The 22,044-nt window shown below is 53.6% G+C and overlaps 1 protein-coding gene across 2 annotated transcripts in view; it reads right to left on the bottom strand.

Annotated features, from left to right (window-relative positions):
• Positions 1–1,721: 1,721 nt before the first annotated feature.
• The window catches only part of PLEKHM1 (pleckstrin homology and RUN domain containing M1), a 46,880-nt gene continuing 26,557 nt past the window's right edge, over positions 1,722–22,044 (bottom strand). The window contains exons 6-13 of one of the 2 annotated variants that reach the window (XM_082861334.1): positions 18,561–18,822; positions 14,270–15,193; positions 11,912–12,057; positions 8,368–8,561; positions 3,908–3,971; positions 3,221–3,378; positions 2,771–2,881; positions 1,722–2,462 (exon numbers count right to left, since the gene is read on the bottom strand). In XM_082861334.1, the coding sequence (XP_082717460.1) occupies positions 2,351–2,462; positions 2,771–2,881; positions 3,221–3,378; positions 3,908–3,971; positions 8,368–8,561; positions 11,912–12,057; positions 14,270–15,193; positions 18,561–18,822 (1,971 nt within the window). In that variant the 3' untranslated portion in view covers positions 1,722–2,350. The remainder of the gene's footprint in view (positions 2,463–2,770; positions 2,882–3,220; positions 3,379–3,907; positions 3,972–8,367; positions 8,562–11,911; positions 12,058–14,269; positions 15,194–18,560; positions 18,823–22,044) is intronic. The other variant, XM_082861333.1, reaches the window with a different exon arrangement.

Raw genomic sequence — 22,044 nt, 5'->3', positions numbered from 1 at the left:
TAACTGAGGGCCTGTGGTCTCCCCCAGTCAGTGGCAGCATTAAGATTCAGAAACCAGGGACTTCCCGGGCAGTCCAGTGGTTAATACTCTGTGCTTCCACTGCAGGGGACCTGGGTTCGATCCCTGGTCTGGGGAACTAAGATCCTGCATGCCAGGTGGCACAGCCTAAATAAATAAACAAACAAATAAATAAAATAACCGAATTACATATTAAAAAAAAAAGATTCAGAAACCAGACCACAGGTTAGAAAGATCAGGTCTTTACTGCAAAATCATTCAAAAATCACACGCAGCAGTTCCTTCGGTACATTGCAAAGCACTTCTCAGGGCCAGGGCCCCTCACTAGAAACAGTTTATTGCATAAAATGAAATTTTAAAAATAGTGTGGGCACTACCGAGGTTCACATCAGCTTCCCATTGGAGGTGAGGGTGTTAAAAGTCAACTCATCTGAAAGCATCAGCAGCTTTTTGGTATGGGGGAGGGTCGGCTCTAATGCTACTGATCTCAGGGAGGGCGGGGAGCGGGGCGTGCCAGGCCCCGCCAGACCAAAGTGAGCGCCTCCAGGGCCTCCTGCTGCCTCCTAGGGACCTTCCGGAATACAGAATATACTCACAGGCCCGAGGAAACAGGGCTGGGCTCAGGCGGCGCTGCCCACCCCAGGCCCACTCAGCGATCTGGACCAATTACGGCTCTGATCAGGCTGTGTCTGTGGTGGAGCATTAATGCTGGCTATGGGGGGTGGGGATGGGGGTAAGGATCCACCTTCTTTGGTGCACTGGGCACAGGTGTGCACCATCTTCCGTGATGGGGATAGAGCAGCTGTGTGACAGCCCCCTCCCCCATCCGCCTGCCACCTCCTCGATTCTATTGCACAATTTATCCAGCTCCACAGGGCCGGGCAGGTGACTCAGCAGTCAGATCAGCCCAAGGGAGAGGTGGGAGTAGGTTCGTATCTTGACAGTGAAGGCGGATCTCCACCTGAGGGCCCCAATCCAAGCTGAGTGCAGATAGGATGGCCAGAAGACCGCAGGGCTGAGGATCCAGGAGAGGTGGGGGGGAGGCAACAGAGAAATCATGCCCAGATTTCACCCCCCAACCCCAAGGGTCTAAATATCACTTTGAAAACAATTCCAGGCTCCACCCCAAGACCCCTTCAAAAGGCAGTCGTGCTCCAGTGAAATTTTCCAGTCTCTCGGCAGCGCCCCTCCTGGGCCAGTCCAGCAAAGCTCTGTGAACTCTCATGGCTTTGTAAACTGAGGCTGAGCATCCTTCCACGGGGGTAGCTTCTCCTGCGTGTCCCTGCACATCTCAGCAGCAGGGCTGACGCTCTTCGTGGAAGGACGAGGGTTCTGAGGGTTCCACAGTGGGGACCCAGCCTACCTCGGTCCTGGTGGGGGTCAGTCAGGCGGGGATGCATTCCTGCATCTGCAGCAGTCCCCCGCCGGTCTGGCTGCTTGTCGGTGGTAGGAGTGAGGAGGGTAGGGGGCTGAGGGATGGGCTAGATGATGACCCTTCCCTGGACCAAGAAAGGCTCAAAGTGCTGACAGTGCTGGTTCCGAGTCACTCCCCTCCTCCTGCGGGACCGAGATCCCAGGCTATAGGAGAGCCAGGGGCTCTGACACGGAGGAAGTGAAGGGCTTTTCAGGTGAGGAGGGGGCGGGGAGCAGAGAGGAGAGGGCGAGGAAACACATGGTCCTCAGGACTGAGCCTGCCTGGCCCCCCGGGGGTTTGGCACGTTGTACAGGAGCTGTCGGCAGCGAGCGCTCGGTAAGGGGGAAGGAAAGGTGCCCGCCAGCTGGCAGGCTCTGTCCTAGGGGGCCTGTCCACCCAGCCGTCACCCGCCTACAGGCCTGGCCTGAGCGGTTCCTGCACATTTGCTCAGGGTGAGAGTGGCTGGATTTCTTGGGTGACTTGTAGAGGGTCAAGAATAAAAAAATATTTTCTGTTGAAATATGAAGGGAAAAAACCCACCTTAAAAAAACTAGGCCTTTTAATCAGGAATGTGGAATTGAAAATGCTTCCCAAGTCTTATTTCCACAGTGTGTGAACAGCCCTAATGGAGATGGTGCGTCAGTGAGGCGATCCAGGCCAATGAGTGCAAAGCCCCCTCTCCTCCCGCATCCTTGGACAGGGGCATTTGCTGGTGTCCTGGCCTCCAGACGGGTGGGGGGCAGGAGGTGTCATCAAGAGCTCCCAAGGCTCCCTCTCATAGGCACATGCTCTGGTCACATCTGAGAGTCTTCCCGACAAGGGAGACATCTGTGACACCTTGAAAGTGTGACCCAGGCTGATGGCCAACCCAGCTGGGATGGCTGAGCCCCGGGTCCCGGGTGGGGACAGGAAATGGGGTTAGGCGAGAGTGCTCTGTTGCTGGTACTTGAGCCGGCGGGCACAGCGGGGGCAGCCCTTCTTCATCACGGCCTGACAGCTCTGGTGGAAGACGGTCTTGCATTCGCCGCACCTGGGAGAAAGCAGCAAGCACTGCTGGGACCGACGGGCCTCCCGGGGCGCGAGGCTGGTCAGTGCTCCCGACGGGGGCCTGCCACCCACGGCACATGGCGCTGCCCCTCCGTTCCGGGACAAAAGGTTCTTGCCACAGTGCTTACTAAGCCCCGCGATGCACACTGATACTCTCTATTCTATTTCCCTTTTATAAATACTGCTGAGACTCACAAAACGATTTCTTGCCTATGTTTCAAACACTCTGCAGTTTAAAAAACTCAGCCCCAGGTCTGTTCAGAGGTCAAATGCGGGTCCGGGGACACCTACTGAAAATGAACGAATGCTCCCACCAGTTCCGCTTTCCACTCCCACATGGATCGGAATGGAGGTTTGGGGGATGAATGTTTCCATTTAGAGGCTTCTGATAATGAGCAATAACTGGGGACAGGAACAATTGTTGCGGGGGCAGAGGCAGTGGCAGGCACCACCCACCAGGTGCCCGCTTTATGCCCGGCCTGTGCCAACACTCCAGGCCAGAAACCCATCCAGTTCCTCCTCCACCTGCTCATAGAGGACGAAACTGAGGTCCTCCCACCGCAACTCAAAGAGGCAGCAGCCACCTCTTCTCCAGAAACATGGATGGCTCGGTGGAGGCAGGGAGTCCTGTGAGGGCTTGTCTTGTCCCCCTCCCTGGGTACCGGGCCTGCCGCCCGGGGACTCCGTGGGGCTGGGTGGGAATGGGGGTGGGGCGGGGTGGCTGGCTGAGGGTCCGCATACCTGACTGTGGTGTCAAACTCAAAGGGGAAGATGATGTCATGGTGGTGGCAGATCTGGCAGATGAAGCCGCGCTGGGTGCACAGGTCGCAGTGGTAGACGTGCTGGGAGGCAAACTCGATCAGGGACTTGAGGAATCCTTCATACAGCCCGTCCGCGATCTGTGGAGGGCAAGCGTGGGCCACCAGGCCTTTTAAGCAGCTGTGCTGAGCCTGAGGCTGCCTGCAAGACGTGGTCTGCTGCTGCTCCTGGCACCCTGCCTGAAGAACTCCTACCCCAAGAGGAGTTTCCTTCCACTTGGGCAAGAAAACCTCCCGGAATCAGGCCGAGCACGTGCAGCCCTTGCGCACGGAGGAATCCACTGTACCCTCCCTTGAGGAAAGGAACGTCCCAAACCCTCACCCCTCCCTCTGCCCTCCCTGCCGGGGAGGGGTCCAGACGCAGGGAAGGGGCCGAGCCCTGTGAGCCTGGGCTTTGCTGCAGTGCCTGCTTGTCCCAGGGGCGCTGGGGGCTCAGCCACTGCCCAGGAAGCGTGGATGGCGGGACACCCGTTCCGAGCTACCAAAGAGCTGAAGACGGCTGTCTTGCCTCAGTAAACTGCAGGCACTCTCCCCGCACCCCATCATCTCCCTTTCTGATTTCTCCAGGAATAAGGTCCCTCTAGAGAGGTCTGGGGGGTGGCATTCTCACCTGCTGGAGGTCCGCGACACTGTACTTGTGAGGAGACTCCAAGAGATAATTCCTGTGGTTGAGTCTTCAAAGAAAACACAAGAGATTCCTTAGAAGGAACCCGGGCCAACCTGGGTTTGGTTTCATTCCCTCAGCGCTGCTGACCAGGCATAAACAGCTCCCGCCTGGGCGGAGCAGTCAGCCGCCTGGGCTTCCAGGTGAAAAGCTGTTGGGACCTTGGGTAAGTTACTTAACCTCTCTGAACCTTAGGTTTCCTCAACTGAGAAAGAGCGCTGTTCTGAGGATGAAATAATTTATTTAAAGCATCCGGTACAGTGCCTCGTACATAGTAAACAAGGAATAATTGTTAACCGCAGTTGATAACACTGCACTGCATAATTGAAATTTGCTAAGAGTAGAACTCAAATGTTCTCTGTCTCTGTCTCTCTCTCAGACACACACACACACACACACACACACACACACACAAACACCATGTATATATATATATAAAAATATATAAAATATGTGAGGATGATGGATATGCTAATTAACCAGATGGGAGGAATCCTTTCACAATGTAATCATATGTCAAATCATCACAACATACACTTTAAATGTCTTACAATTTTGTCAAGTATACTCAATAAAGCCGCAAAAATTTTAATTTGAAGATATAAAAAAATAAACGTCTATTTAAAAACTAATAATGATGAGGATGATGAGGAAAGCTAACGCTTGGTACCGAGAACGGGACTAAGCTTTATATATATTAACTCACTTAATTTTCACAAGACTCCTGTGAGGTTGACACTATTATAACCCCCATTTTGCAAGAGGAAATGGAGGCCCAGAGAGGTTAAATAACTTGCCTGTGGTCACACGGCTAGTAAGTGGCGGAGCTGGAGTCTGAACAAACGCAGGAGTCTGGCTCCAGAGCCTGCATCCTTTCCACCCAGTGAATGCCTGTAGGTGTTAACTGTTGTCATTATTGCCACTATTACATACCAGGGACAGGGCTGGGGACAGAAATGCACAGGACGTGGCCTCTGCCTTCCTGTAGCCCCTGGTCTAGTGGAGGGACAGACATTTAAGCATCTGGTTTCAGTGCTACGGGAGAGGAGCTGAGACACGTCCTGAGTGCAGCAGATCCCATTTCAGAGATGGGGGAGGGCGGGAGGTGGGGGAGGCAGAGGACGAGAGCTCAGCTGCCAACCCAGCTCTAGTTTCCACCTCACCAATGGCACAGATCCCAAGGGTCACATCCTGAGAGATGGAGAGGAAACACCTGCAGAAATTCCCCTGGTACAAAAACTTGTCTAGCCTTGCTGTGTGTCTGTGCTGGTACTGGGGTTGGGGGGAGAATTCTCCCAGTCTGAGGAAGCGTGGGAACCTGCCCCAGGATGCTCTGGACATCTGGAGGCGGGAAGGTGCCAGGCCCCGCGGCATCTGGAGTGGGTGCTTGGCTTTGCCCACCCCGTGGCCTCAGCTGTGGTCCAGGGAGGACCCCACCCGGGGCCGAGATGGCAAGTTCCACCAGGCAGGCAGGCCAGGCTGTGCTGCGTGGGGTGAGGATGTGGCCACTCAGCTCAACGTTCTGGTCTCCCCAGTAAACTTCCAGCTTTCTGGGAACAGGACGCTGCCGTTTATCACCAGGAAAATGCAGGGGGTGCGGGGTGCTGCGCCGGCAGGAAGGGTGGGGCTGATTTGGATGGAGAGTCCTCTGCCCACAGTCGTGGAAGCCCAGGGGGCCAGCCAGGCCCAGGGTCTTCCCTACGAGCCACCTACCCTGGGTCTGTCATACCCTCAAGTGAGGCCGTACAACTGTTGGGGGTGATGAGGTCAGGGAGGAGACCCTTTGCCAGGGCAGCCCCCTGAGAGAAAGGGGATCCCACATCCAAAACCTGCCTGTTTCTCCTCAGCCCTTCCCGTCCTCTCACCCTTCACTCTGGCTGACTCAGTCCAGGCCTCCTCACCTCCTGGGCCAATTCCTACACCAGCACCCACGCTCCACTGCTGCTAAACTGGTCTTTCCTAAACTCCTGACTGAACGTGACCATCCCTTGCTCAAAACCCCTCAACAGCTCCCCAATGCCAGCAGCATAAAATCCAGACGCCTTTGCTGTGGCACAGGGCACCTTCGAGGTCTGGCCCCTGACCCACCACCTGGCTGCCCTGAGTCCCCCGAAGGCCCTGGCGAGCCGTGCTCCTGTCCCGCCTCCATGCCGTGGGTTCCCTTAGCCAGGAAAAGCGGGCCCTCCCTTCTGCTTTCTTCTCTGCTTCTTTTGCTGAACCCCAGTTCACTACACACGTGATGCGGTTTGTGTGGTGGCAACTCTATTCTCCTGTGTGAGGACCAAGTGGGGTCTGGAGCATCTAACAGAACTGATGGTGGCCAGACTAGAGAAGGGGGATCCCAACTTTCTGCTTGCCTCTCTTTCATACTATTTGAATACTATCTTTGTAAAGAAGAAAAAGAAAAGTACTTTTTCTTTTTAAAAGAACAAAAGAAATGAACTTCACAAACCCTCAACTGATGCCACCTCCTCCGGGAGCTCCCCTGGCCCTTCCTTCCTTCTTCATGGCACACGCCGCCCTGACCCAGGGCCATTTGTCCACCTGTCCCTGTCCCGCCCCAGACACTGATCCCCTCATGTGGCCCTCACCGCAACTCTGGTAAGCCACGTCAACACAGGGATCACTGGCCCATTTTACAGACAAGAAAGCTGGAGCTCAGAGAAGTGAAGCAACTTCCCTGAGTCACACAGTGGATCTGGGGCCAGGCGGAGGCTGCGCCTGGACTCCTTCCCCCGCCCCACGCTGCTTCTGAAATGGGACTTCCACAGGCCTGGCCCTGAGCACCGTGTGCAGCGCTGCCGCCCAAGGATGGGAACAGAGAAAGAGGCAGGACTGTCCCCAGTGCCCAGGCAGGGCAGCCCGGACAGGCCAGTAAGGCTGCTGACCGAACAATCTCAGCACGGCAGGGATGGGTGAATGAGGCCGGCACCCAGGACCCACCCTACAGGCACCTGGTCTTCTCAGGTCTGCAGAGAACCCTGGACTGGGGAGGGTGACAGGGTCCCACTTGACCTGAGCTTCTGCCACCCTGGACAGAGGGGCAGGAGGGCAGACTCTGGAGCCCTGGGTCCTGGAATCTCAGGAAGGATGGGAGTGAGTAGGGACCCAGGCACTCAGCTGATTATGGAGACAGAAAGAGCCTCCCCAGAAGCAGCCTTTCAGGTCCCTCACGGCGGCCCCCAAAGGGCTTTCTGTCCTTCTGGTCCCTGTGGAGGAGACCAGGGCTCAGCTGGCTGCTCTGGGAGCCTGGGAGGGGCCAGCCTCTGCTCTCTGCCTAGGAGAGGGGCTCCCCGCAGCAGTCTCTCCCTGCGCCGCCCTGACGGGCACCAGGACTGAGCAGGGAGCCCGTCAGACAGGCGGTCTCTGGGCCAGCGCTGTCGGGAGGGGTGGCTGCAGGGGGAAAGTGGAGGGACTTGTGAGCCACTCCAAGACCTCAGAAACCCAGCAGCGAAGCCCAACTGGGCAGCCGGCAGCAGCTCATCCGCCTGAGCTCTGCCCTCCTAGGGCCCCACAGAAGGTGTCACCCCTCAGCCCCGACTGAGCACTGAAGGTCCCCTTCAGGCCCTGCGTACCAAGCAGCTTCTTGAAGGGCATCCTAAGGGTCCCACACAACTCTGTCCTCTTGCTAGGATTTGGGGACGGATGCTGCCACAGCAGCAAAGGCAAGCCGCATGGGGTGAACGGCTGGCGGGAACCAGAGGAGCCAGGGCGACACAGCCCTTCTCACCTCTCCAGCCTCCTCTCACCACATCCCTACTTCCCTCCTCACCCCCTGGAAGTTCTGCCTTCCACGCATGGGGCCTTCATTCACAGCCTGAGCACACCACTCCTTCTATCCGGAAGTCTTTCCTGCGTCTCCTCGCTTTCCCGCTCGTTTGGCAGGTCTAACCTTGGATGTCAGTTCCTCCAGGAAGCCTTCCCCACTCCGCCCTCCTCCAGTCTGGGTTAGATCCCCCGCCCCTCCAGTAGGACTTCCAGGGCGTCCGACTCTCTCCTCCAGCCCTCACTCAGCAGTAAGGTGCTGCCTTACTCACCTGCCATGCAGGACCCAGGTCCACCTTGCTCAGCACTGGGGCCCATGCCCCAAGCCCAGTGATGGACCCTGAGCACGTTCTCAGTAAATATTTGTCAAACGAATGAATGAACAAATACAAGCACAAATAAAAGCCACTCCTAAATGCAAAGGGAAGGCGTTCTCCACCCAGCCCTGGCATTTCTTCCAAGAAGCTGCTTTTGCACTGACCCCGTGTGTATGTGTATTTGTGTGTGTGTTCGTGCGTGCGTGTGTATTTGTGTGTGTGTGTGCGTGCACGTGCATTTGTGTGTGCGCGCGTATTTGTGTGTGCGTGTGTGTGCGTGTGTGTGCGCGCGTGTGCGCGTCCATGCACGCCCAGGGTGCTCACCTCTTGCTCAGCTCCTTCAGGGCTCCGCTTCGGCACAGGCCCAGGTAATCCCCCAGGAGCTTCAGCTGCTCCCGGCTCCTACCGATGAGGTGCATCCGCTCCACGTGCTCGTACAGAGACGCGTTCACCAGCTGCAGGTTGATGAGGGGCTGGGCCCGGATCCGCGTCAGGAACTTCAGGGCCTGCCTGCAGACCTGGGGACACCACCAGGCAGCGAGGGTGAGACAGGAGGGCCATCTGGTGAGCACCTGAGGGCCAGGCACTGTGTTACCTACTCACTCGCTCACGCCTCCCACCACCTGCCGAGGGAAGTGGTACCATCCTCATTTTACGGATGAGGAAACTGAGGTTCAGAGAGAGGAAGTGACTTGGCCAAGGTCCACAGCTCGCACAAGTCATGATGCGAACCCCGTTTATCTGACTTCCAAACCCACTCTTCCCCCTTGACACCAGCTGCTGCCCCTCCTGACAGTGCTGGGACGGAGGAGGGGCTGCTCCGGTCAACACGCCTCTCCTCCTGGGCCTCACAGATCCTTCCCACTATTTCCTGTCGTCCCTGCCCCCACCTTCCTGCCGAAAGGAAACAGGCACTACCCCGGGCCGACTCAGGAACCAGGTGACGGGTGTGAGTCAGGCTCCAACCACAGTAAGCTACGGATCACACACAGCTTAACTAGAGGTTTCCTGAGCTCCCTCCACCCCTGCCAGCAGCACCAACCAGGGCCCCCCAAGTCTCCATGTGGATTTGAGTGATCAATCTGGGCCTCTCCCACGTGACAGGACTTTGAAGGTTCTACCCTCAGCCCTGACCCTGACGCCAAAGCCAACTACTGAGCACCTACTATTTGCCAGACGCTGGGCTAAGGACCTCGACCACATCCTCACAACAACCCGAAAGGGAAGGTGTCATCATCCCCATTTTACACATGAGGAAACTGAGACTCAGAGAAGCTAAAGTGGCTTACCCAAGCCACCGGAAGAAAGCAGAGCCCGGGTCTAAACCGAGGTGTTGTCTCTGCACACTTGGCTGCCTCACGTGCTGAAGAGGAGCCCCTCTCCCCTGCAGTCTCCTCCTTGCCGTGATAAGGATGGAGGAGCTGAGATGTTCTCCACTGTCAACCACCCTGCAGTGCTCAGGAGTCGGGCTTTGGCTCCTGGTTCGCCCCTTCCCAGCTGTATGACCTTATGAAACTTACCTAACCTCTCTGTGACTCAGTTTCCTCATCTGTAAAATGGGGAAAATAAAAGCACCTAGCTCATGGGATAATTTTGAGCTTAGATGAAAAGAAAATCCATGTAAGCATATCCTCTGTAAAGGGGAGCTGCCATCAGACTCTGTGATGTGCCTGTGGGTCCCGGTGTCTGTCCCCTGGCTCAGGGGGACGTAACAGGGCCCTCAGGAGACCGTCAGGCTGGGGGCTGCTCCACCAGCTTCACCAGCATCTCTCGCCTCCCGCAGCAGCTGACAACTCCATCTTTTCCCATTTCCCAGAGCCCTGGGGAACCAGCCCCCAGCCGATAGGCAGCCCACTGGCAAAAGCCTGGTGAGTCCGTGACTTGGGTCAAACTGCTGCTCCCCAGCCCTTCCCACGACTCAGCCCCAGGCTTCTGGCGAGGCTCAGACGAAATACCACGCAGGAATGTGCGCTGAAAACTGCCAAGTTCTGCCGACAGGCATGGGCTTCGAGCTCCCCAGGGACTGTCCCTCCCCCGTGGGTGTGGAGGAGACAGACAAAGAGAGAAGCCCCAGGCCTGGGCTGACATCCTGCCAAGTAGTGCCAGCCAGACCTTGCACAAGTGGGTCAGCCAGAGTGGTAACAGTGGACAAAGGGCCCTTAACCCGCCGATCAGCCACTTTCTAGTGTGAATTTTCATGTCCTTCCCAGGCCCGGGATCTTTGAGAGAACTGGATATTTCCTGACCTCAGGCATGCCAAGGGAAGTGTTAGAATTCTCCAGTTGGAAAAAGGAAGTGGTACCAAAATTACAGCAGTGAAAAGAAGGTGGCTCAACAGAGGCACCTGGGTGCTGTAAGCAGGGAGGGTGTTTTATGGGCAGAGGGTTCTTCGCATCTGCGGTGATCTTGAGGCTTAATTTTCTCCATGTAGTTAGTTAAATACTTACCATTGAGGGCAGGGGTGGGGATGAGGTAACCAATAAAAAAGCCAAAGTGAAGCTAATGTCTTTGGAAGGTTCTCACCCCCAGCGGGGTGGGGGTCAGGGTGGTACGGGCTCTGAGAACCATGTTCCCTGGACTCTGATGAGGACATGTGAAGACACCTCCACATAATGAGACAGCACGGCCGGCAGGCCTGGGGGTCTTGAGAGAAGCAACCAACCTCTTCCCGGTGTTTCTGTGTCTTGTCTTAGCAGAAATCTGTGCCTTTGGAAGAAAGCCAAGTTTGCGCCCCTTGAGGCAGACCCTCAAGCAAATTAGGGGCAGAAGGTGAGGCCTCAGGGCACTAATGTAAGGCACCAGCTAAGTGACTGGTGGGTACTGTCTCTTTTGGTCCTCACACAGCCTGGGGACAGACGCTGTTATTAATCCCCCTTTACAGACGAGGGAAGTGAAATTAAATAGTCTGCTCATGGTAACACAGCTACGTAAAGTGGGTAAGCTCAGCTGAAGAGGAAAATCTGAAAGATCAGAGAATACATCTTATGCGGAAGCATTTGGTGAACATAAAAAAGTACCCAAGATGTAATACTAACTAAACAAAGCACGTTATAAAGCAGTATGAGTCCAGCATGATCCCAAACTTTACAAAAAGTAGATGCAGGAGCTTGTAATCTTGGGGGTGGGGAAGAAAGGCTAAACAACCGAATAAAGACGATTTTGAACGGTGGAAAAAAAAAAAGTAGATGTATATGTAAAAAACAAAAATGCATGAAAAATGCTCCCAGGGAAAGTGCAGCCAGCTGGCTAGCCCACCCATCCATCCACCCATCCATCCATCCACCCATCCACCCACCCACCCACCCACCCATCCATCCACCCACCCACCCACCCACCCATCCATCCACCCACCCACCCAATCCATACTCATCCACCCACCCACCCACGCATCCACCCACCCACCCATCCACCCACCCACCCATCCATCCACCCACACTCATCCTTCCATCCACTCATCCAAATCTACCCACCGATCTACCCATCCATCCATGCACGCATCTAGCCACCTAACCCATCCACCCAACCATCTATATCTAATCTATCCTATCTATCATTTCCATCTATGTATCTAGTTGTTGGTGCTTTAAACAGTTTTATCTGTATCCATGGGGAGCTGCAGCAAACCATCCTCAGATTCCCACCTGAGGACCAAGGTAGGCACTGACAGAGCTGTGTCCAGGGGCTGGAGACCAGCACCCAGTTACTTTCTTGGTCAACTCCCCCACATCATGGGGCCTGAACTAGTGACCCGGGCTTCCCTAGAGCCAAACTCCCCCAAACATACGAACAGCAGCCACAGAGAGGAGCGACCCCCGCTCTGTCGCTCGGCAGCCCCGCGCGGCCGCGGCAGGCTGGGCTGCAGACTCACCGGGCGCTTGGTGAGGTCCCAGTTGTGGATGATCCTGGCCGGGATCACTGAGGCATCGTCTTGATGGCAGATGTCACAGTAGTAGAGGCCAGAGAAGGCACAGAGCTTGGGCCGTACGAACGAGAAGCCGATCTGCCGGGAGCAGCCTGGGGAGAAGAACAGGGAGAGGGTGAGCAGCGGTGGGGACGGAGTCAGCGCCTGCGTGACCCGGAAGCGGCCAAGGCAGAAGGGGCCCGCTATCTAAGGAAAGTATCCATAGAAAGATTAAAAAGGAGAGTACGAGGATGAAAACCACCACCGCTCCTATGCCCACCAGTCAGAACCAACCCTATTAATTAATCTTTACGACAAAACACTGTTAAGAATTATCAGCGGCATTTCACAGCTGAAGAAGCTGATGGACAGAGAGGTCAGGAAACCTGCCCAGTCACACAACGATGGAGTGGCACAGCTGGAGTCAGATTTGGGTGGGGCTGGTGTAGAGCCCTCATTCTCTTATTCCCAGCTGCCTCTCTTCACTGCTTGCACAACAATGCCAGCCTCCTCTAGGTCCACTCCTCCATGGCGGCCCAGAAATGGAAGCCACGGAGTCAGGGTCTCGCCAAGCAGGGCAGGAGCTGGGGACATGGGGCTGGCCACAGGGAGTGGGTGGGGAAGCCAGCCAGAGGCAGGGCTGTCTGGACATGGCCTGGGGCCAGCTGGAAGCCACAGCTGCCTGATACCTCGGGACAGTGGTTCAGGGCCAGCTTCAGTCCCTCTGCTGGAGGGCCCTCCACAGGGGGGCGGGGGAAGGTGGGGGAACCAGGAGTGGGGTGTGCCCAGGGCACAACAAAGGCCTGGCTCGAATCCTGAGCACAGGCCCTGCCTCCTACAGGGCCAGGGAAAGAGTCCCTTCCACCTCCCGGGGACTAGAAGGACTGGTTCTTCTGCATGCTAGCTGTCTCATCCTGACCGAAGTTTTGCAAGGTTCCAATTCCCTACTACTTGCTCTTCTGTGGGGTTATTACAAAGTTTAAATGGAGTTTTGAAAGCGCCCTGTAAACTATGAAATACAAGCCAGATGTCAGAGGTTGATGTCTGCCCGGCCACTGAGCTGCGCTCGCAGGCAGAGAGGAGGCCCGAGCTCCCCAGTTTCAGTTTGGCCGGCAGGCTGGCGGGCGGCAGGCGTGGGGAGAGCCACCCACCAGCATCCACGTCCCCAGCGAGGGAGCCCTCCTCCCAGCCCCGGAGGCCTGGCCTCCTCCCTGAGACTGGCGCCCACGTGCTGAAGGGCAAAGTGTGAGTGCTAGGGTCTGGCTGGTGGGGGGCGAGGGGTGAGCAGCAGCTTGAAGATATTTTCTGCGGGAAGCTCTGCTCTGCTTAGCTACTCCATCCTCCAGGGGCACCAGCTGCAGACCACTCCTCTCTAGATGCCTGAAGCAGGCTTTGGCCTCCCGTCCCACAGCCTCCTCACACTTCACCCGGAGGGACCAGGGTGATGGACGTGGGTGTCTGGGTTGGGGAGAAGAGCTAGAAATGGAACGTGAGCAGCAGAAGATCACGAAGCCTTGAAAGCAAGGGAGCGGAGAGGCCCTGTGAGGGCCTGGAAAAGAGCACACGTTCTGGGACCATCAGGTCCTCTGCGGGCTCCACCATCACTCGCTGTGTGAGCGTGGGACAGGTACTTACCAGCCCTGTGACTCAGTCTCCTCAGTTACAAACAGAGACAAATCCCCACAGGGTTGTTGTGAGGATTCAACAAGGTTATCCAAATAAAGCCTCTGGCCCAGGGCCCAGCACAGGATTTGACGATGCTAATGACAGAGCAGACATACTGACGTAGAAGAATACGCATAATATACTCCTAAGCAGAAAAAAGCCAAGTTGCAGAGCAATAGTTATAGCTGCGCCATCTAATACGGTGGCTACGAGCCACAGGGGCCCATTTACGTTTAAATATATTTACATTAAAGCAAATTGAAAATTCAGTTCCTTCCACACTAGGAAGCCACATTTTAAGTACTCAGTAGGCACATGTGGCTTGTAGCAACCGTACTGGACAGCACAGATCTAGAACATTTTCATCATCACAGAAAGTTCTGTTGGACAGCTCTGAGTAATACGAGCCCATCTTTGTAATTTAAAAAAAAAAACTGTGTCCACTTGCAAAAGCATGCAAAAATGTTTTGGAAGGGTACCACGCCCCTGCTCCAAAAGAATACAATGTGATCATGGAACGGCCTCATTTGCTACAACTTCCCCAGGGCAGGATGGGGGCACTCGTGGGGAGCAGGAAGGGGTGCAGAGCCTAGAGTGGGAACCCCACCGCGGGCAGAGCGAGGCTAGCAGGCTGGGGGCAGCAGGACAGCGAGTCGGCACCTGCACAGAAGCAGCCCTGGGAGTCGAGGCCTTTCTCCGTGGGGATGGCCACCAGGTACTGCAGCAGGAAGCCGTTCTCCCGCGTGGCGAACTTCAGCACCTCCTGACAGTTTTCATCCAGACTCCCACCGAGTGTCACCGCCTCCTCAGCTGTCTCCAGGTAGGACGCCAGGACCTTGCGCACCAGGTCCCTCCACAGGGCGGCCTCCTCAGCGTTGCCGGCCTGCAGCTTCAGGACGGCCTTGGCCGTGATGATTTTGAAGAAGGATGGGCCCCCAAGGCTCGTGTCCGGCAGGATATCTCGGATGGTCTCGACTCCATGGCTGTCACTTAACATCTTCTCGTTGTTTCTCACGCGGAAGCACTTCAGAGACTCCAAGGACAGGGAGAAGATACAGGGCATCCAGGTCCGGTCTGTGTACAGGTACAGAAGGGATTCCTTAATAGCGTCTGGCTCGGGAACCTGGGAAGAAGACCAGTCAAACTGCGGGCCCTGGGGGGTTTCAGGCTCTGAGAGCAGGTCCGAGTGGGAGGGGCGGCCACCCTGGGGGGCCTCTGGAGGGTCCTCGGGCTGGTCTGGGTACTGGATGGTCACCCACTCCTCCTCCTGCTGGGGCCGCCGACACTTCTGCAGCGCCTCGCGCACACGGTCCAGCCAGTCCTCGGCTTCATCGCGGCATGAGGAGCGCAGGGTCAGCTTCTTGCCCGAGAAGACCAGCTCGAAGCGGCCGTCGCTGTGGGCCGGGCCCACGGACTCACAACGCAGCAGAGAGCAGTTCTCCACGCAGGTGCGCTCCTCGCCGCTCAGGTAGAGGCGCAACTCCAGCGGGGAGAGCTCGCAGAAGAGTTCCTTCCAGATGCCCATGGCCCCCCGCCGCTCCACCGTGCCCAGCTTCAGAAGCCCCCGGAATGGGTTAGACAGCCCTGGAGGCAGAAAGAGGTGCTTTAGACGACGGGCCTGACCCTTCACCACCCAGGAGAACGTTCGGGGGGCCTGAGTCCTGTCCTGCGTGCAGACGACGTGACCACCAGGAGAACACAGGCCCGCCATGGGCCAGATGGGAACACTTTTTGAGAGCCTCCATTCCATCCTCACCCCAGCTGTTGATCTTGTTCTTGAATTTCACCGAGAGAACAAAAGCACTCAATCGCCTCCACATGCCCCCCACTACCCCTCTCCCTTCCAGCATCTGCACCCACACTCTGACTGCCCCCGTCGCCAGGGATGAGCTGACTACGCTTACGTCTGAGGCCAACCCTCCCATCTGTGCATCTGTGCAGGGGGTCCCACTGCCCCCCACATACTCAAGGACAAGGACGTCCCTCCAGCAATCCTCCCTCCCTCTCCTGCGCTGCCGTTTCCTCCCTTCTCTACTGGATCATTCCCACCAGCCCACAAACACACTGTTATTTCTCCCAGCTTTAAAAATAACCTCTTGACTCCACTCGCATCTCTAATTACCACCCTGTGTCTCTGTCCCCTTTTCAGAAACCTCCCTGGGGAGGTGTGGGAACTGTCTCTAGTCCCCCTGCTCCCATTCCTGCTTGAAGCTGCTCCAGGCAGCCTTCTGTCCCCTCATTCCACAGAACCTGCCCTTGGGAAGGCTACCAGGCCCTCCTTGTCGCCAAGTCCAGAGGCCAATCCTTGGTCCCCATCTGGCCTAGCCCATCAGCATCACTGGACACAGCTGAGCCCTTCCCTTGGCTCTTCTCAGCCATCACTGTCCCCCCTCCTGTGTCCCAGGCTCCCCCTCCTCTCGCTGGCCTCTCGATGCTGGAGGCCCCGGGCTCAGCCCTGGATTCTCTTCTCTACTGACACCAGCTTCCTAGCTGATCTCCCCTGGTCTTGGGGTTTTATGTCAACACCTCCCCAGTTTTTATCTCCAGCCTGGACCTTGCCCTTGAACTTTAGATTCTGATCTTCAACTACTCTGTGTATGTCTAACAGGCTTCTCAAAGTTGACATGTCCAAAAATGAATTCCTGATTCTCCCACTCCAAACCCGCTTCTCTCCTGAAGTTCCTCATCTCATAAAATGACTAACTTCATCCTTCCAGCTACTTGGGCTAAAAACCTTGGAGTTATCCTTGATTTTCTTTCTTTCACACTCCACATCTAATCCATCAGCCCATCCTCTTGGCATATCCAGAATCTTCCTCCACTTCACACCGCCTGCACCACGACCTCAGGGCTTCAATCCACCGTCATCCCTGGCCTGTTACGGCCGTGGCCTCCTAACTGGTCTATGTCCCCTTGTAGCCCTTCAACAAATGAGCCAGTATGACTCCCCCTTTCAAGAGACAAGTCAGATCACGTCTCTCCGCCCCAAACCCTGCAAAGCTGCTGTCTCCCTCAGAGCAAAAGCCAACGTCCTTTCTGTGGCCCACGAGACCCTCCATCACTCTGACCTCATCTCTAACCACCCCCCTCCCCATCTCCTCTGTTCCAGCTACTCTGGTCTCCGCTCTTTTCCTGGACACGCCAAGTACGTTCCCATCGCAGGGCCTTTGCACATGTTCTCCCCGCTCGAAACACGAAGATCGTCTCGTGCTTTCCTCCTTCCCTCCCCGATTTACTATTCCCCACAGAAATTATTATTACCTGCCCACACTGTACGTTTACTTGTTTATTTGCTTATTTCCTGCCTCTCACACTAGAGTATAAGTCTCATGAAGATACGGACTTTGCTTTGTTTCCTGCTGTGTCCCCAGCACCTAGAACAGTGCCTGGCACATCACAGATGCTCAGTAAGTATCTGCTGAGTGAGTGAGTGCGTGTCTATGTACCACACACAGCCCAATGCTCCCTGCTCCCTGGGGGTCAACCATCCCCTGAACCAGGGGTTCCAAAGGACACACACGTCTCTCTCCCAGCCTGGACTAGCCTTAGAGATTTCAAACCATTGTGTAGGGTCTTCCCACCCTTCAGGGTACCTGATGATGCACGCATAAAACACACCTTCTCTGGTACGGTTGCAACCATCACATGGGCTGGAAGAAAAACCTAAAAGGAGGCAGCATGGAGACCAGGGCTCTGCCCAGACTCCCCGAGCCAGGGCCCCAGGAACCTGGCCAGAATCCTCTGCTGGGTCATTGCAAACAGAAAATGAGGAGAGAAAGAAACTGACTCTAGAGCACATGTGTTTGTTTGTTTCTGAGGGTTACAGAAAAATTAGGTTATGGTTATTTAATGCTTTCTGGAATTTCACAGGGTGTGGAGATCAAGGTGGCCTCACTGTAAACTGCACATAGAGGACACTGAACAAACAGCAGATCTAATAAACCCCATCAGCTGTTAAATAAACTAAGAGAAAGGCCTTGGGAAGGAGCAGTTGAAACACCTGGGCCTTTAAGAGGCCGGGGTTTGCTCTGGGCTACAGACAGAATCACGATGTCTATATACTCATAAGATTATCTTATGTATAATCATAAGATTTATAGGAGAGTTTCAGGGAAGATATTTTCCATTTCAATATATGAAACAGTATTTGTGTACTCTGTAGGCAGTTTTGAGCATTACTTTATTAACATTTTATGAGAGGGACTTCCTTGGTGGTCCAGTGGGTAAGACTCTGCACTCCCAATACAGGGGGCCCAGGTTTGATCCCTGCTCGGGGAACTAGATCCTGCACACATGTCGCAACTAAGAGTCTGCGTGCCACAACTAAGTGTCCCCATGCTGCAACTAAGAGTCCACGTGCCACAACTAAGACCTGGCCCAGCACGTATGCATGAATGAATGAATGAATGAATAAATAAATAAATAAATAGGGCTTCCCTGGTGGTGCAGTGGTTAAGAATCTGCCTGCTAATGCAGGGGACACGGGTTCGAGCCCTGGTCCAAGAAGACCTCACATGCTGCGGAGCAACTAAGCCCGTGCACCACAACTACTGAGCCTGCATGCCTAGAGCCCGCAAGCCACAACTACTGAGCCCACGAGCCACAACTACTGAAGCCCATGCGCCTAGAGCCCATGCTCCGCAACAAGAGAAGCCACCACAATGAGAAGCCTGCACGCAGCAACGAAGAACCAGTGCAGCCATAAATGAATGAATGAATGAATGAATGAATGAATAAATAAATAAAAGATTTTATGAGAAAATATAGTACTCTTCCTGAAATGCTTTTCTGAATTACTCAGCAAGGGTGCTCCTTATTACATTTTGGGATGAGGTTTTTCTTGGGAGAAGACACTGCCCGGTTGGTAACGGAAAAGGGGACTTTTGAACTGCTTTCTGAAAGGCACTGCCCGCGCGCAGTGCAGCGCCCGGAAGCCTGCAGAGTCGCTTACCCATCTGCCTGCGGTGCACCACCCTGAAGTTCTTATGCTCCGGCGTCGGGGCGGCCTTGCTTCTCCTGCTTCCTAGGGAAGGCACACAAGCTTTGTCTAAGGTCTCCATGGAACAGCTTCTTCTTGGTCCTTGCGTGAGGAGACCAGGCCTCGGCTCTGGAGTCCCTCTGGGAGAAGCCACGGAAGCATGGGAAGGACTCTCTGCGGGCTGTTCCCGGGGAGGCCGGTAGAAGTCATCTTCTGAGATCCAGCTCGTGCTTTTCTATTGGGAAAGAAGTAAAGACAGGTTGTTTTTAAAAACGTCTTTATTGAGACATGATTCACATACCATAAACTCAATGCACTGAAAGCATGTAATCCAGTTTTCCTGTCTTCACGGAGTTGTGCAACCATCACTACAATCTGAGTTTAGAACATTTTCGCTGCTTCATAAGGAAACCTCGTCCTCATCAGCCGTCACTCCCTGTTTCCGCTCAACCCCCCCATTTCTAGGCAACCAATAACCTACTTTCTGTTTCCAGAGGTTTGGCCATTTTGGACAGGCATAAACGAAATTTTATAACATGCGGTCTTTTGGAACTGGCTTCTTTTCCTTAGCGTAATGTTTTCAGGGTTGATCTATGGTGTGGCAGGTATCAGTACTTCATTCCTTTTTATTACCAAAGAGTATTCCAACATATGGATGTACCACATTTTGCATATCCACTCATCAGCTGACGGACGTTTGGGTTGTTTCCACTTTTTGGCAATTATGAATAATGCTGCAGGGAACCTTGACATACAAGTTTTTCTGTGGACACTTGTCTTCTGTTCCCTTGGTACATACCTAGGAGTGGAACTGATGGGTCATATGATAACTATGTTGAACTTCTGAAGAATTTCCAAACTGTTTTCCTAAGTGGCTGCACCATTTTACATTCCCACCAGCAACATAGGAGGGTTCCAATATCTCCACCACCTCTCCACCCTTTGTTATTATCTGTATTTTTGATTATAGCCATCCCATATGGCTGTAATAAGAAATGGAATCTTATGGTTTTGATTTGCATTTCTCTAACATCTAATGACACTGAGCGTCTTTCCATGTGCTTATTGGTCATTTGTATATTTTCTTTGAAGAAAAGTCTATTCAAATCCTTTACCCATTTTTAAATTGGTTTATTTGTCCTTTTGTTCTTGTGTTATGGGTTGAACTGTGCTCCACCCCCCAAAAAAGATATGTTGAAATCCTAACCCTCAGTACCTCAGAATGTGACGTTAGGTGACAGAATGTGAAAACAGGGTTGCTGCAAATGCAGTTAGTTAAGATGAGGTCATACTGGGGTAGGGTGGGCCCTTCATGCAGCGTGACTGATGTCCTTATAAGAGGAGAAAAGACACACAGAGAGAGAACACCACGCGAAGACAGAGACACAGAGGGAGGCCACCATGGGATGACGGAGGGAGGGCCTGGAGTGATGCGTCTACAAGCCAGAGAATGCCCAAGACTGCTGGAGACACTACACGTTAAGAGAAAGGCGTGGAACAGATTGTGCTTCAGAATCTCCAGAAGGAACCAATCCTGCCTCCATTTGGATTTGGACTTCTAGCCTTCAGAATATCAGATACAGTAGTTCCCCTTTATCTGTGGTCTCACTTTCTGCGGTTTCAGTTACCCACAGTCAACTGTGGTCCAAAAATATTAAGTGGAAAATTCCAGAAATAAACAATTCGCAAGTTTCACACTGCGTGCATTCCGAGTAGTGTGATGAAGTCTTGCACCATCCTTCTCCATCCCGCCTGGGCCGTGAATCATCCCTTTGTCCAGTGTATCTCACCCACTTGTCACTTACTTAGTAGCCCTCTTGGTTATCAGATCTCCTGTCACGGTATCACAGTGCTTGTGTTCACGGAACCCTTATTTTACTTAATAATGACCCCAAAGCACGAGAGACTAGTGATGCTGGTAATTCGGATCTGCCAGACAAGCCGTAAAGTGCTTTCTTTAAGTGAAAAGGTGAAAGTTCTCAACTTAATAAGGAAAGAAAGAAATTATATTCTGAGGTTGCTAAGATCTACGGTAAGAATGAATCTTCTGGGAGACTGTGAAGAAGGAAAAGGAAATTTGTGCCAGCTTTGCTGTTGCACCGCAAACTGCAAAAGTTATGGCCACAGCATGTGATAAGTGCTTAAAGGCATTAAATTTGTACAATAAGATATTTTTTTTGGGGGGGGGCAGGCCACATTCACATAACTTTTATTACAGTATACTGTTATACTTGTTCTATTTTATTATTTGTTATTGTTGTTAATCTTTTACTGTGCCTAATTTATAAATTAAACTTTATCATTGGTATGTATGTATAGGAAAAAATACACTATATATAGGGCTAGGTACTATCCATGGTTTCAGGCGTTTACTGGGGGTCTTGGAACGTATCCACTCAGATAAAGGGGAACTACTGTAATACATTTCTGTAGTCTCAAGCCATCCATTTTATGGTCTTTTGTTATAGAAGCCCTAGGAAACAAACACAAGTTACAATGTTTTTTTTTATATTCTGGACACTAGGCCCTTGTCAGATACATGATTTGCAAATAACTTTTCCAATTCTGTGAGCTGTCTTTTTACTTTCTTGATGTTGTCCTTTAAGGCACAAAATTTTTAAATTTTGATGAAGTCCAATTTATCTATTTTTCCTTTTGTCTCTGTGCTTTTGGTATTGCACTTAAGAAACCAGTGCCTAAGCCAAGGTTACAAAGACTTACTCCTATGTTTTCTGCCAAGAGGTTTACAGTTTTAGCTCTTACATTTAGGTCTACAATCAATTTTGAGTTAATTGGTTTTTAAAAAGAATTAATGAATTTTTGGCTGCATTGGGTCTTTATTGCTGTGCACGGGCGTTCTCTAGTTGCGGCGAGCGGGGGCTACTCTTTGTTGTGGTGCGTGGGCTTCTCTTGCTGCAGAGCACGGGCCCTAGGCGCGTGGGCTTCAGTAGTTGCGGCACGCAGGCTCAGCAGTTGTGGCTCGCGGGCTCTAGAGTGCAGGCTCAGTAGTTGTGGCGCACAGGCTTAATTGCTCCGCGGCATGTGGAATCTTCCTGGACCAGGGCTCAAATCCATGTCCCCGGCATTGGCAGGCGGATTCTTAACCATTGCGCCACCAGGGAAGTCCTGAGTTAATTTTTGTGTAGGGCGTGAGGAAGGGATCCACCTTTATTCTTTTGCATGTGGATATCCAGTTGTCCCAGCACCATTTGTTGAAGCGATGTAGGGTTTTTCAGCACTGCTTGTAGGGTTTGAGATGAGGGAGGTGTGGGTGAGCGGGACCCAGAGACCTCACTAGCTCCCTCTGCCCCTGCTCCCCACTTCTGAACAGGCCCCTGTGGCTCCAGGCAGCCAGGCCCTAGCCCTTCCCTTCTGTTGCTGTCTCTCCGAGTCTGAAGTTGCTCACTGGCTGAGGAAAGTGGGTGGCTCTGGGGTCAGGAGGCTTGTAGGAATGGAC

This window comes from Leucopleurus acutus (assembly GCF_964270905.1).
Source record: "Leucopleurus acutus genome assembly, chromosome: 19".
Lineage (NCBI taxonomy): Eukaryota > Metazoa > Chordata > Mammalia > Artiodactyla > Delphinidae > Leucopleurus > Leucopleurus acutus.
The sequence above is the reverse complement of the archived record's forward strand: the minus strand, read 5'-3'. Positions and strand labels throughout refer to the sequence as shown.